General features: G+C 38.1%; 1 protein-coding gene across 26 annotated transcripts in view; it reads left to right on the top strand.

Annotated features, from left to right (window-relative positions):
• LOC111862456 (longitudinals lacking protein) overlaps positions 1 to 14255 on the top strand; it is a 595591-nt gene that overhangs the window by 223115 nt on the left and 358221 nt on the right. The window contains exons 5-6 of one of the 26 annotated variants that reach the window (XM_033750673.1): positions 5326 to 5444; positions 6662 to 6995. The exons of the other annotated variants lie outside the window; for them this stretch is intronic. Coding sequence (XP_033606564.1) covers positions 5326 to 5444; positions 6662 to 6919 — 377 coding nt within the window. The 3' untranslated portion in view covers positions 6920 to 6995. Of the gene's footprint in view, positions 1 to 5325; positions 5445 to 6661; positions 6996 to 14255 lie in introns of those variants that run through there. 26 annotated transcript variants of the gene reach the window in all.

Genomic DNA, 14255 nt, shown 5'->3' with positions numbered 1-14255 from the left:
CGTGACACCCTATATCTGCAAAAGTTGGCACTAACTTCGCCGACAAGCAGCGGTCGCTCGGTCGGTATAGTTTGCTTGTGGACTACGGGCCACGGAGTTTTTTGTTATTATCCTCTCATCTGTGCCTAGATTTTTCAGATGGTCTTCTTCCTTCAGATTTTCCTGTCAGAACTTTAGTTTAATAAATGACCTTTATTATCAAGTGAATCCTTAACTTTTACTTACAGTTCTTTTTTGACTGAGTAACATGTCATTTAATTAAGTTTTCATGCTTATTGTTTCAGAAGTCCATGAATTGTCTGGTCATGAATATTCATTTAATTCATCCTGGAACATGTCAGAGATGAGGTTCAATGATGTAACTATGACAACAAATCTGATGAACCAATTAGAAGAGGTTGGAATTGTCTCTACAGAAGAAATGAAAGTAAGAGTCAGTAATAATAGTATGATGTAAGTTTACACATGTATTCTTTCCAGCAACTTCTGATTTCTGCAAACATATATGTAAGATGGGGTACCCAAAAGAAACCGAACTATTTTTTTTTGTGGGCAGAGCTTTTGTAGTACCGCGTTTTGCCGCTATGAGCGCATAGAGCTAACATTCCTGAGTCGATAAGCCGACTACCGTTGCTTCAGAAGGTAAGGACTAGTTTTGGCAGAGTTTATAGTGACAACTGTTTTGTGTGATCGTCGTTTTTGCAATGGCTGATTTTCGTGAACAGCGTGCGGCGGTGAAATTCTGCTTTTTGCTCGGGAAAAGTGGAACAGAAACTCTTGAAATGTTAAAAACGGCGTACAAGGACGATTCTATGGGAAAACTCAAGTGTTTGAGTGGTTTTCCCGTTTCAAAAATGGTGAAATGTCAATTGATGACAAACCTCGTTCTGGTCGTCCTTCCACGGCCCGAACACATGAGAATGTTGAAAAAATTCGTGAAATCATCAAGGAAGATCGACGACGGACAGTTTGCGGCGGAAGCGCCCAGATTTGTGGCAGTCGGGTGACGGGTTTTTCCATCATGACAATGCCCCTGCTCACACAGCCCTGTCTGTACGACAATTCTTGACCAAAAACGGTATGACCCCTGTTCCTCACCCTCCATACTCACCCGACCTTGCCCAGTGCGACTTTTTTTTGTTTCCTCGAATGAAAAGAGACATGAAAGGAAAGCGTTTTGCTGATGTTGCTGAGGTGAAGGAAAAAACGATGGAGGCGCTGTCAAGCATCACAGAAGATGAATTTAGACAATGTTTTGAAAAATGGATTAAAAGACTAGACAAGTGTATTAGTGTAAGTGGAGAGTACTTTGAAGGGGATTGAAGGTTTGTGCTTAAAATTTGAATAAATAAGTTAAAAAAAATAAGTTTGGTTTCTTTTGGGTACCCCCTCGTATGTGTACATGAAGAATACTAACATCTGTGATGTAATGTTGTGTACTCCCATAGAAGCCTACCTACATTTTGGTGGAACATACTGCCTCCATCATCAGGATTGAAGAATAATCCAAGTTAGAAACCAGCAAGAAGTAACCAATACGCAGAACCAGAACTTCAGATCCAGGGATGAACAGGATCACAGTTTTTCTGTCACAGGAGGGAAATTGAATTGTGGTCTTGATGGAGCCATTTCCCTGATCACTGTTCCTAATTGCCATAACAGGGTTCTGTCTGCTGTCCCCCTACCGTGGGTCTGAGTGACCACTTTCCTTGCAACTGGTAACCTAACCATATCCTCACCTGGCACATATCAGTCCTAAAGATGGAGGCATCATGTTCCTCCTAAATGTTGTTGTCCACCAAAAAGACTGTGCAGTGTCATAACCCAAAAGACCTTCAATCGAACGCTTCCCACAGTGAAAACTCCAAAGCTTATGTATGTGGACACTCCACAAGGATAAATGCTGTCATGTAATTGATTGACTATATACAGGGTTTGGATTGGTAACTGGATTTATTGGATGCTTTAACACACAACTTGGGACCGTTCGCTACAAATCACTATTACACAAAGACTAGTGTTCTTAGTCATGGTCTTCACTGCACTTCTTGGAAACATCTTCCAACAGTAAACGTCCCACTGCCCCTGGGCCAGTGGGCATCTCACACCAACCTCCTACTCTTCTAACTCTCGTCTCAAGACTGGCAGCTGGTCCTCCCTTGTTATATAGCCTTAGCACAGACTACACAGAAAACTTGGCTTCCTGCAGGCCATTTATCCATGTTACACAGCAGTGGCTGTTTCTCTGGCACACAGTTCTTGCTTTGAGAAAATACCTGACAATACATACACATCCACATGGAAATATAAAGATTTATAAGTTGGGAATTCAGAACACCAACAATTCTGCTTCTTAAATTTCTAAATAATAAAATTTGAAATCACTGTAATGTAGTTAAGGGTATATTCATGCATTTTTTCCCATTTGAAGTTAACATTGGTTTCTTTTTTCACTCACAGATGTCTCAGAATTCAACCCAAGGATTCAGGTCTTCACCATTAAAAAGATCTTACAATAACAGGATTGTTGAGAAAGAGTTATTTAAATGCTCAACATGTGGGAGAAGCTACTTACACCAGAGGAGTTTGTGGCGACATTTAACCCAGGAATGTGGCAAAGAGCCTAAGTTTCAGTGTCCATTTTGTCCACACAGATCGAAGCGTAAATGTAATATTGAAACACACATTAAACATATGCATTTACAGAAGTAAATTATTTATATATTGCAGTTAATATAACTTTGTAATAATGTTGTTTGTTGTCCCACTAAATAATTGATGTTTATAATGGCAACTACTGTAATTCTTTCATTGCTGATGAGCTGCTCTGAGCAGGCGAGAAAGATTCTAATATGAATGCTACAATCCAATTTGATCACTGTGCAGAGGTTGATTTTTTGTTGCCTGTTATGACATTGTATTTGAAAAGATCTACTGTACTAAGATATTTATGGTTTTCCTACAGGCAGGCACAAGAGTAATGCTTTAAAATAGGTCATGCTTGTTTCCTTTCACAATTTTTTAGGTTCAGGTACATAAACATACACACTTGAAAAAATGTCAATATATAATGTAATAATCAGTCAGATTTGGTTTCATTCCCCAGTTTCTTTCCATATATGTTACTTGGATGTTACAAACAATTATGCAAAATGTCCAATTGAAAGGGTTTGCTGTGAGAAGGATATTGTTCCAAAGAATGTTTTTTTTTTGTCTCCAAACAATTTATTGTAGGACATGCACATTTTAATACAAGAATAATCTGGTTGCAGTCATTTGTAGCTGCTGTCAAAGCATGGAGACTAGAATTATCTGGAATGTTTTGTTGTGTAGGCTGGTAGAAGTTCACTGATGTCTCAAGAGAACATGCTGCCTTCATCTTCAAAGGCTTATTCATGTTTGTTTGCTAGGTTTATTCTTTCACCCAGAAGATGGAAGCAGCATGTACCTACAAAACATGGCGAATTTCCACTGGACTGCATCTCAGAAGTTAGTTGTCACTGCTTTGAGAACATCTGATCCAGTATCTATCAAAAATATTTTTAACACACCCATTATTCAATTTTTGTTTTCCTCAAGCATGTAGAATGAATATAAAGCCTTTCTGAGTCAGATTCATCATTTTATTTTATTGAGATAAATGTATGTTGTAAATTGTATATCTACTGTTATGTTTTGTTTTGTAATAAACAGTTCTGGTCATGCCAGTAAATTATACTAAAAGTAAGAGATTACTTCATTAATAAAGACTTACACACTGTTTATTTGTGTGTATTTTAATGCAGTTAAAATGAATATCGGTATATTTCCTTAAATGAAATAATTCCTTTTCCGTAGATTTATTAATCTGAACTACAACAAGCCTTTTAATGGTATTACTGTCATATGCTTGGTTTACCATGTATTGTCTTTTTTCAGGAATATCACCATTTATGTTGTAACATGTTTACTAAGATATATACAGGAGTCAACAATTGTTGAATCAGTTCAATAGTTAGATAGGAATTCTACTTACCATACATTTCTCCAGAATAGAAACTGCATCTAGCAATGTTGTTGTAGTGCTCCTTATCTGCTTACTTACCATCACATAATCCATAAGACATATGAAGTACTGTCCCTTGTAATATGTAGCATGTGTGCAGTGTTCCAATTTACTGTTTTACATCTTTTGGGAAATGTGGGGGGGAAGGCAGAAGGGAATATAAGCAATAAACTAAAAGACCTTTCTAATTATCAGTTTTGATTTATTATTTGTCAAGAACAAATGAATGTTTGGATTTGTTGAACCCTGGGTTGCAATGAACCAAGACATCTTCCTCTTATATCATTTTCATAATCATACTTCCACATCTCATTCAATGCTCTACAGACACAGAAGATAGCATAGTATCATAAAGCAACTGAATATTACCTCCAGATATGTAACATTCTTCTTTAGTTTGGTTCAAAATGAGAATTGGGGCATAAAGTTACAAAGGTCACACTCTGATTGAAGCAAATGTATTGTGTGCTTCAAATACTGCTGACTCTTTCCCAGCTTTAGTTTGATTATGAATGTTTATTTTATTGCTTGTTTCAGAAGTGCATGATTTGTGTAATAAAGGATATCAATCCAGGTCTCTAAATATGAAGAAGACATATTCCCCAGATTGTGTCATAGCATCAAAATCCCTAAATTATTACAAAAAGGTAGGAGTTACAATGGAACATAAAAGCCTTTAAAAAGTCCTGAAATATTATGTTAACAACAAAGGTGTTACTGATTACACGTATGTGTAATATATTTTGTCAATATTAGTTTTGTTCTTCTGTGCAGTAGATATTCCAAAATGAATCTGGAATTGGAATGTGCAAAGTACATGGTCATGTTAATAAAACAGGAAAGGGATGTTCCAGTGTATGACTGTGGTGGGGGGGCAAGGGAAGAGGGGGGAATGATTTTCAATGAAAAAGTTTGTGGCAACATGAGAATCAAGAATGTGGTTAGGAACTCAGGACTGGCATTTTCCATGTCCTTGGTTAGCATGTAATTTCTGCTTTTCCTCAGAGATGGCATATTAGATTATCGTAGTAACACATTTCTGCAATACTAGTTTCCATGGTTCATCTTAGTGGTAGTGTAATATTATTTTTTTTTCATCGTGTGTTGACTTTTCCACAAATAATCCCATCATATTTTCCTATATCCAGAACCCTCAACTGAGCCCTAGAATTGGAAGAGTTTTTAAAACATCAGATATCAATAAAGGCATGATTATATATAACAAACATAAAGTATTATCTCTGTGAAACAGTGTTCCTTAAATTGTTCTTTTGTTTCAGAATTAAAGGGATCATGGTCTGTTTATGAACACCCATTCTATTCTTCCTTAAATATGAGAGAGACATGTTCGAACGGTGAACGTCTGACAGCCACAAATCTTGTGAATCAGCTGAAAGAGGTGGGGATTGCGGCTGTTGTCTGAAATGTGCAGTTACTGAAATTTAACAGCCTGATGAGCATGCAAATGTACACGAAATTTGAAATGGCCAAATAGAATTGTTACTTCCATGAATATTTTATAAATTTTTCTTTCCCTATTGAGCATGTGTACCCACATTTGTTTTGATTTAGACCAATGGTCATATGCTTTTGTATCTCTTAGCTGGTGAAACTTATTTTGGTTTTCTGGTAGTGGGGTGAATGAAACAAAATTGGCCATTGATATCAACCAGTTTATTGTGTCAGTAGTGGTATGGTGGAGAAATGGAAATCACACTGCTGAAACAATTCAGGAAATTCCTGTTCTATTTATTGATGTTTTAGTTACTGTTGCTGCTGTTAAGTAAGTTGGCTCAGGCAGAAATGCTTCTGACTTATGTACAGGAGGTGGCCGGGTTCTAAGCACAGCCAGACCACTGACTGTCCTACCTGATTTCAACCTTGATTATCCTTTGTTTCTCTAAGGTAACATCAAATCGCACCACATGCACTTCCTTCTGCATCCTTTCCAGTTCATTATTCACAGATTATGTTGCCATTTGATGCCACATGCACAATCTGAGCTGTTGATCATAATGAAGATACCAGCACTGTCAATAGCTCAGACTGTATGCTGTTTGATACCAGTACTGTCAATAGCTCAGAGTGTATGCTGTTTGATACCAGAACTGACAATAGCTCAGACTCTATGCTGTTCAATGGTATGGTGATTAGTGAACATTGATATAAAAAGGTGACATCAAAGGAAGCAGTGTGTCCTAATTTGACACACTGCAGTGGCATTTGCCTGAAGGGACTGAGGAAAGCAACAGGAAATTTCAGTTCAGATAGCCACTCTTCAGGCCAAGATTTGGAATTACAATCTCCTTAATTTGAAGCAGCGGTGTAGCAACTGTAATATTTAATACCATAATAGTAATTGTTGCGAATTAGGTGATGTACCATGAACTGACTAGTATTAGGCTATAAATTTTAAAGGCATGAAAACACTCATTTCCTGGAACCTGGTAAATGGCATAATTTTGTGAATCAAGGGGTTTCAAGTCAGTAAGTAAGGTGACACTGTGAGCATGGCACATTGATTACTTTGCAACTTTAAAACTGTAAATGAACAGCAAGATTTGTTGCTATAGTATATATGGCTTAAATCTCACATTTGTGTTCTGTTCTTTCCAGGAGATGTCTCAAGATGAACCTGGATCTGAGACAAGAGTAGGTTGCTTACAAGGCAGGAATTCTGGAGATGAACGATTCAGATGTTTAGCCTGTGGGAAATATTATGCTCATCAGAGTAGTTTCCTACGTCACCGAAACATGGAATGTGGGAAAGAGCCTAGGTTTCAGTGTCCATATTGTCCCAAGAAATCAAAGCAGAAATCTAACATGGCTGCTCATATAAAATGTAAACATATGCAAAGTTCACATTTTTTTTGAGATTCATGTTTGTGGCTATGCGATAGACAGGTCTGTATATTCAAGCTTTTTATAGTGGAGCCCCAAGTTCATTCCTGGATAACTTTATGGGTGCTTCATGGTCAATGAAGTGGCACTGAATCAGTTTTCCCCTGAGTTTTTCAACTTCCCATGGTATTACTCATTCAACGGAGCTCCATGCTCACCTGGCACTGTCCCCGAAGGTGTGCAGTAGCTCTTTCCAGTCAGTGCATTATCATATTGTTATATTTTAAAGCAGAGGTTTATCTCTGAACTGGCATTCAGCTTGTTATACAAGAAGAACCTTGGTTAATTCATATTTTTATGTGGATTTTGTGCCGGTCACGGTAGCCGAGCGGTCTAAGGCATGTACTGTCTTCGCCCGCTTGGAAACCTGGATCATGGGTTCGAATCCCATTCAGGGCATGGATGTTTAGTTTCTGTGTGTGCGTTTTTCTATTTATGTACAGGTAGAGGCCTTGCGACGAGCTGATCACCCGCCCAAGGAGTCCTACCGAATGTGTAAGATCTACAAAAACCGAAGTGAACGGAGAAGTTCATGGAGGTAGGCCTAGGCCCAATGGGGCTGTAGTGCCAAGGGGAAAAAAATGTGGATTTTGTAATTTTTTTTTCACATTGTATGAACTCAGTTAGGTACTTTAAACAAACTGGTTTTCTTACGGACTTTGCGATGGGTGTTTGAAATATTTTCAAACATACTCTTGTATGAAGAAAGCAGTCTTCTTGGATTTGGCACCTTGTAGATGTGGTGTTAACCGACGTTTCGGAGAAACGTATCGCCTCCATCTTCAGGGTAGAAGGAAAGTCTGCTTGCACCTGTTCTCACTGTCTTCACTTGCAGATTTTCTTATTTTTCCTTCTACCCTGAAGATGGAGGCGATACGTTCCTCCGAAACGTCGGTAACCCCACATCTACATGGTGCCACATCCCAGAAAACTGCTTTTTTCATAGTCACCGACGTGAAAACCTCAAATATGACATACTCTTTTATGACTGAAAAAAAAGAATGTTTACTGATGACAAATAAATATTTCTGATGATATACTCGTAAAGTGATTTCTTTGCTATTGGTAAGTCATAATTTTTCCCCCTGTCCCATATATCTGAGTGATCAGCTTCCTTGCATTCTGCCTATATAACCTAACTACATCCTCACCCAATCTACATTGTCCCTGAAGATGGAGGCGGTGTGTTCCTCTAGAATGTTGGTATCCACCTACTAAGAGTACATGTTGGCGCAACCCAGAAGACTAAAAGATGAGTAAGAATTGCTTGTTCTTATTGAACAACCAACAGATTTATAATCCTTATCACAAAATCCAAGCATTCAGTTGTGCGTGAATGCAGTCCATATCTCTACACTCCGTCTCTCCAGGTTTCAGTGTAACACTTAAAGTGTTACCCACACTTGTGTGCTTGAAATACTGCAGACTGTTTCCCAGCTTTAGTTTGATTGTGAATGTTTATTTTGTTGCTTGTTTCAGAAGTGCATGATTTGTGTAATAATGGATATCAATCCAGGTCTCTAAATATGAAGAAGACATATTCCCCAGATTGTGTCATAGCATCAAAATCCCTAAATTATTACAAAAAGGTAGGAGTTACAATAGAACACAAAAGCATTTAAAAAATCCTGAAATATTCTATTAACAACAAAGGTGTTACCGATTACACATATGTGTGATATATTTTGTTAATATTAGTTTTGTTCTTCTGTGCAGTAGATATTCCAAAATGAATCTGGAATTGGAATGTGCAAAGTACATGGTCATGTTAAGAAAACAGGAAAAGGACTGTTGCAGTGTATGACTGGGGGGGGGGGGGAATGATTTGCAATGAAAAAGTCTGTGGCAACATGAGACTCAAGAATGTGGTTAGGAACCTCATTTTCAGTGTCCATATTGTCCATTTCGATGAAAGCACAAGTTCAGTGTTGATTCACATGTTAAATATAAGCACTTAACACTTGTGTAATTTTTGTATGTACAAGGCACTTACTTGACGGCAGTAAGGAAAATGACTTCAATGGTGCTTTTGAAGCACAGAAAAAATGGTGGGATTGCTGTATACATTCCCAAGGGGACAGTTTTGAAGGAGATGGCAGCCAAAAATGAGTAGGTTAAGCCAGCACTTCTTTTGACCTAGTCTGGGAACTTTCCTATGACACGTTTTCTGTGGAAAGGGAAAGTTACATTTCCTGCACAATGTATGGATACAGCTGGAATACAAACTTGATGTATGTAGAATTACCAATAGTGCATGTATTGAACTCCTCTAACTGGTAAAATAAGCTTCGACAGTTGTAGTTTAATTTACATTTACATTTATTTTCATTTCATCGATCCAATCCTTTCCCCGTAGGGCTGGATGGAATATGTCACGTATTAAACATTTATGATAATTATACATCAGACATCTTAGGTGCAATAGCGTGTATGTCTAAACATTTTTGTAGTATCTTGCCTCATTACTTCGAGATAGTTTCTGGAATTGTCATAATTTGTGCTCTATTTGTATCCATGATATGTATACAGTGGCCATCTTGTAGTGCACTCAGTTTCACCTGTTACTTCACGACATGTATGTTTCAGTTTTTTAATTCATTCAAGGCCAAGTTTATTTTTGTAAGTAAGTAAGATCACTGATACGTTAGATTTTTGTAGCTCATTTAGAAGAAAATTCTACTCTCAGTATAGAAATATGAGAGAGGGTTATGCTTTGATTTGCTTCTATGTTAGGCTACTGGAAAACAATAGAATAGATATAAAAAATACATGGACTTGGGGGTGTGGATTGAATTAGGATAGGCTCCAATGATGGGTTCTTATGAATGCAGTGGTGAACCTTATATGCCTTAAATAGTGGAGATTTCCTTGGTCAGCTGAGCAACTGTCAACTTCTAGGGAATGTAGTTTTTCGTGGTGGTTTATATTCATATTGTGATTTATGATGCCATATAGTCTTATAGATAGATACCACCATTTCAGAGTAACATATTGGCTCCAGTTACATCCCTGAAGATGGAGACAGTATGTTCCTCTGAAACATTGGTACCAATATAATGGTTTGAAAGATGTCAGATTAGAAGACAGCTGCAATATTAATTCTCAAGAGAAAGTGCAGTCCTGCTCTCATAACCCGTTTGCACCAGTGTATGTTCCATATAATGCTAGGCTGGACTCAGGACTGGCATTTTCTATGTGCTTGGTTAGTATGTAATTTCTGCTTTTCCTCAGAGATGGCAGTAATATTTGGTTTTTGACTATTAGATTATCTCAGTAACACATTTCTGCAATACTAGTTTCCATGGTGTATCTTAGTGGTAGTGTAATATTACTTTTTTTTTCATCGTGTGTTGACTTTTCCACAAATAATCCATCATATTTTCCTATATCCAGAACCCTCAACTGAGCCCTAGAATTGGAACAGTTTTTAAAACATCACATATCAATAAAGGCATGATTATATATAACAAACATAAAGTATTATCTCTGTGAAATAGCGTTCCTTAAATTGTTCTTTTGTTTCAGAATTAAAGGGATCATGGTCTCTTTATGAACACTCATTCCAGTCTTCCTTAAATATGAGAGAGACATGTTCGAATGGTGAACGTCTGACAGCCACAAATCTTGTGAATCAGATGAAAGAGGTGGGGATTGCGACTGTTGTCTGAAGTGTGCAGTTACTGAAATTTAACAGCCTGATGAGCATGCAAATGTACACGAAATTTGAAATGGCCAAATAGAATTGTTACTTCCATGAATATTTTATAAATTTTTCATTTCCTATTGAGCATGTGTACCCACATTTGTTTTGATTTAGACCAATGGTCATATGCTTTTGTATCTCTTAGCTGGTGAAACTTATTTTGGTTTTCTGGTAGTGGGGTGAATGAAACAAAATTGGCGATTGATATCAACCAGTTTATTGTGTCAGTAGTGGTATGGTGGAGAAATGGAAATCACACTGCTGAAACAGTTCAGGAAATTCCTGTTCTATTTATTGATGTTTTAGTTACTGTTGCTGCTGTTAAGTAAGTTGGCTCAGGCAGAAATGCTTCTGACTTATGTACAGGAGGTGGCCGGGTTCTAAGCACAGCCAGACCACTGACTGTCCTACCTGATTTCAACCTTGATTATCCTTTGTTTCTCTAAGGTAACATCAAATCACACCACATGCACTTCCTTCTGCATCCTTTCCAGTTCATTATTCACAGATTATGTTGCCATTTGATGCCACATGCATAGTCTGAGCTGCTGATCATAATGAAGATACCAGCACTGTCAATAGCTCAGACTGCATGCTGTTTGATACCAGAAGTGTCAATAGCTCAGACTGTATGCTGTTCGATACCAGTACTGTCAATAGCTCAGAGTGTATGCTGTTTGATACCAACACTGTCAATAGCTCAGACCATGCTGCTCGATACCAGTACTGTCAATAGCTCAGACTATATGCTGTTTGATACCATCACTGTCAATAGCTCAGACTGTATACTGTTCGATACCAGCACTGTCAATAGCTCAGACTATGCTGCTCGATAGCAGTACTGTCAATAGCTCAGACTGTATGCTGTTTGATACCAGTACTGTCAATAGCTTGGACTGTATGCTGTTCAATACCAGCACTGTCAATAGCTCAGACTGTATGCTGTTCGATACCAGCGCTGTCAATAGCTCAGACTCTATGTTGTTCAATGGTATGGTGATTAGTGAACATTTATATAAAATAGTGACATCAAAGGAAGCAGTTGTGGCCTAATTTGACATACTGTACTGGCATTTGCCTGAAGGGACTGAGGAAAGCAACAGGAAATTTCAGTTCAGATAGCCACTCTTCAGGCCAAGATTTGGAATTACAATCTCCTTAATTTGAAGCAGCGGTGTAGCAACTGTAATATTTAATACCATAATAGTAATTGTTGCGAATTAGGTGATGTACCATGAACTGACTAGTATTAGGCTATAAATTTTAAAGGCATGAAAACACTCATTTCCTGGAGCCTGGTAAATGGCAGTAATTTTGTGAATCAAGGGGTTTCAAGTCAGTAAGTAAGGTGACGCTGTGAGCATGGCACATTGATTACTTTGCAACTTTAAAACTGTGTTAATGAACAGCAAGATTTGTTGATATAGTAGATATGGCTTGAATCTGACATTTGTTTTCTGTTCTTTCCAGGAGATGTCTCAAGGTGAACCTGGATCTGCGACAAGAGTAGGTTGCTTACAAGGCAGGAATTCTGGAGATGAACGATTCAGATGTTTAGCCTGTGGGAAATATTATGCTCATCAGAGTAGTTTCCTACGTCACCGAAACATGGAATGTGGGAAAGAGCCTAGGTTTCAGTGTCCATATTGTCCCAAGAAATCAAAGCGAAAATCTAACATGGCTGCTCATATAAAATGTAAACATATGCAAAGTTCACATTTTTTTTGAAATTCATGTTTGTGGCTATGTGATAGACGGGTTGTATATTCAAGCGTTTTGTAGTGGAGCCCCAAGTTCATTCCTGGTTAACTATGGGTGCTTCATGGTTGATGAAGTGGCACTGAATCAGGTTTTCCCGTGAGTTTTTCAACTTCCCATGCTAATACTCATTCAACGGCAGCTCCATGCTCACCTGTCACTGTCCCCTAAGGTGTGCAGTTGCCCTTTCCAGGCAGTGCATCATCATATTGTCAGATTTTAAAGCGGAGCTTTATCTGTGAACTGGCATTCAGCTTGTTATACAACAAGAACCTTGGTTAATTCATATTTGTATATGGATTTTGTGATTTTTTTTCCTTATTGTATGAACTCAGTTACATACTTTAAATAAACTGGTTTTCTTACGGACTTTGTGATGGGTGTTTGAAATATTTTCTAACATGCTCTTGTATGAAGAAAGCAGCCGTTCTGGGATGTGGCACCGTGTAGATGTGGTGTTAACCGATGTTTCGGAAGAACGTATCTCCTCCATCTTCAGGGTAGAAAGAAAGTCTGCTTGCACCTGTTCTCACTGTCTCTTCGCTTGCGGATTTTCTTATTTTTCCTTCTACCCTGAAGATGGAGGCGATACGTTCCTCCGAAACGTCGGTTAACAGCACATCTACATGGTGCCACATTCCAGAAGACTGCTTTGTTCATAGTCACCACCGTGAAAACCTCAAATATGACATACTCATGTATGACTGAAGTAAAAAATGTTTACTCATGCCAAATAAATATTTCTAATGATATAAAGTGATTCATTTGCCTTTGGTAAGTCATAATTTGTCCCCCTGTGCCATATATCTGAGCGATCAGCTTCCTTGCATTCTGCCCATATAACCTATCTACATCCTCTCCTGAATACTTCCCTGAATATGGAGGCAGTGTGTTCCTCTAGAATGTTGGTATCCACCTACTAAGAGTACTTGTACATGTTGGCACAACCCAGAAGACTAAAACATGAGTAAGAATTGCTTGTTCTTATTGAACAACCAGCAGATTTATAATCCTAACCACAAAATCCAAGCATTCAGTTGTGCGTGAGTGCAGTCCATATCTCTACACTCTGTCTCTCCAGGTTTCAGTGTAACCCTTAAAGTGTTACCCACATCTTCTTGCAAGCCAGTCCCTCCATTGCTGTTTTTTATGTGTGTGATTTGAAGATCATGTGATACTGTGCATAGTGTGATGGATGGTTTTGCTGGATGATGTCTTACACCTGACATACTTGAGAGCTTGATATCATCTTTCCTCTTTTATCTGTATCTTCTGTATGGTCTCCACCATTCAGAGTTTTCAACCAAAATTCTGTGTGTATTTGTTAAATGACCTATCTGTCTCTTTCTATTTCATATAATCCTGCTGACAGTTAACATTTACATTGTTTTTTTTTTGTTTCTGATCTTTTTGTATATGTGTATTATCATTTCAGAAGCATGTCAGTCACCATCCAGTTATGGACATCCATTGGATTTATTTAGGAATCTGAAGGTGAGAGCCCTTGATTAGACCACAATAATGATAATAATGTATATAATGAACCCTTTTGCAGTTTTCAGATAAAACAGTTCTGCAAAATGCATATAGGTCCCAGTATTTTTAGAAATTATATAGCATAAGTGAGGTTGTTAGCCTCATGCCTAACCCCCATTTTGGAGCTCAGGGATTGTCTTTTGCATGGTTCCTGTTCATTCATTCATTCATTTGCTCTATTTTCCATATATTCATACAACATGTCTAGCATTTGTGATCCTACCAGATGCTTGTGTCGACACTAGCTCTCCATGTGGCCAGGGCACTCAGACCTTCCTATCACGAATAAGTGTATTCCAGCGGGAGGCCCAG

This window comes from Cryptotermes secundus, unplaced genomic scaffold (assembly GCF_002891405.2).
Source record: "Cryptotermes secundus unplaced genomic scaffold, Csec_1.0 scaffold816, whole genome shotgun sequence".
In the NCBI taxonomy this organism is placed as follows: Eukaryota; Metazoa; Arthropoda; class Insecta; order Blattodea; family Kalotermitidae; genus Cryptotermes; species Cryptotermes secundus.
Note: the sequence above shows the minus strand (reverse complement) of the source record. Positions and strands in the feature narration are given on the sequence as shown.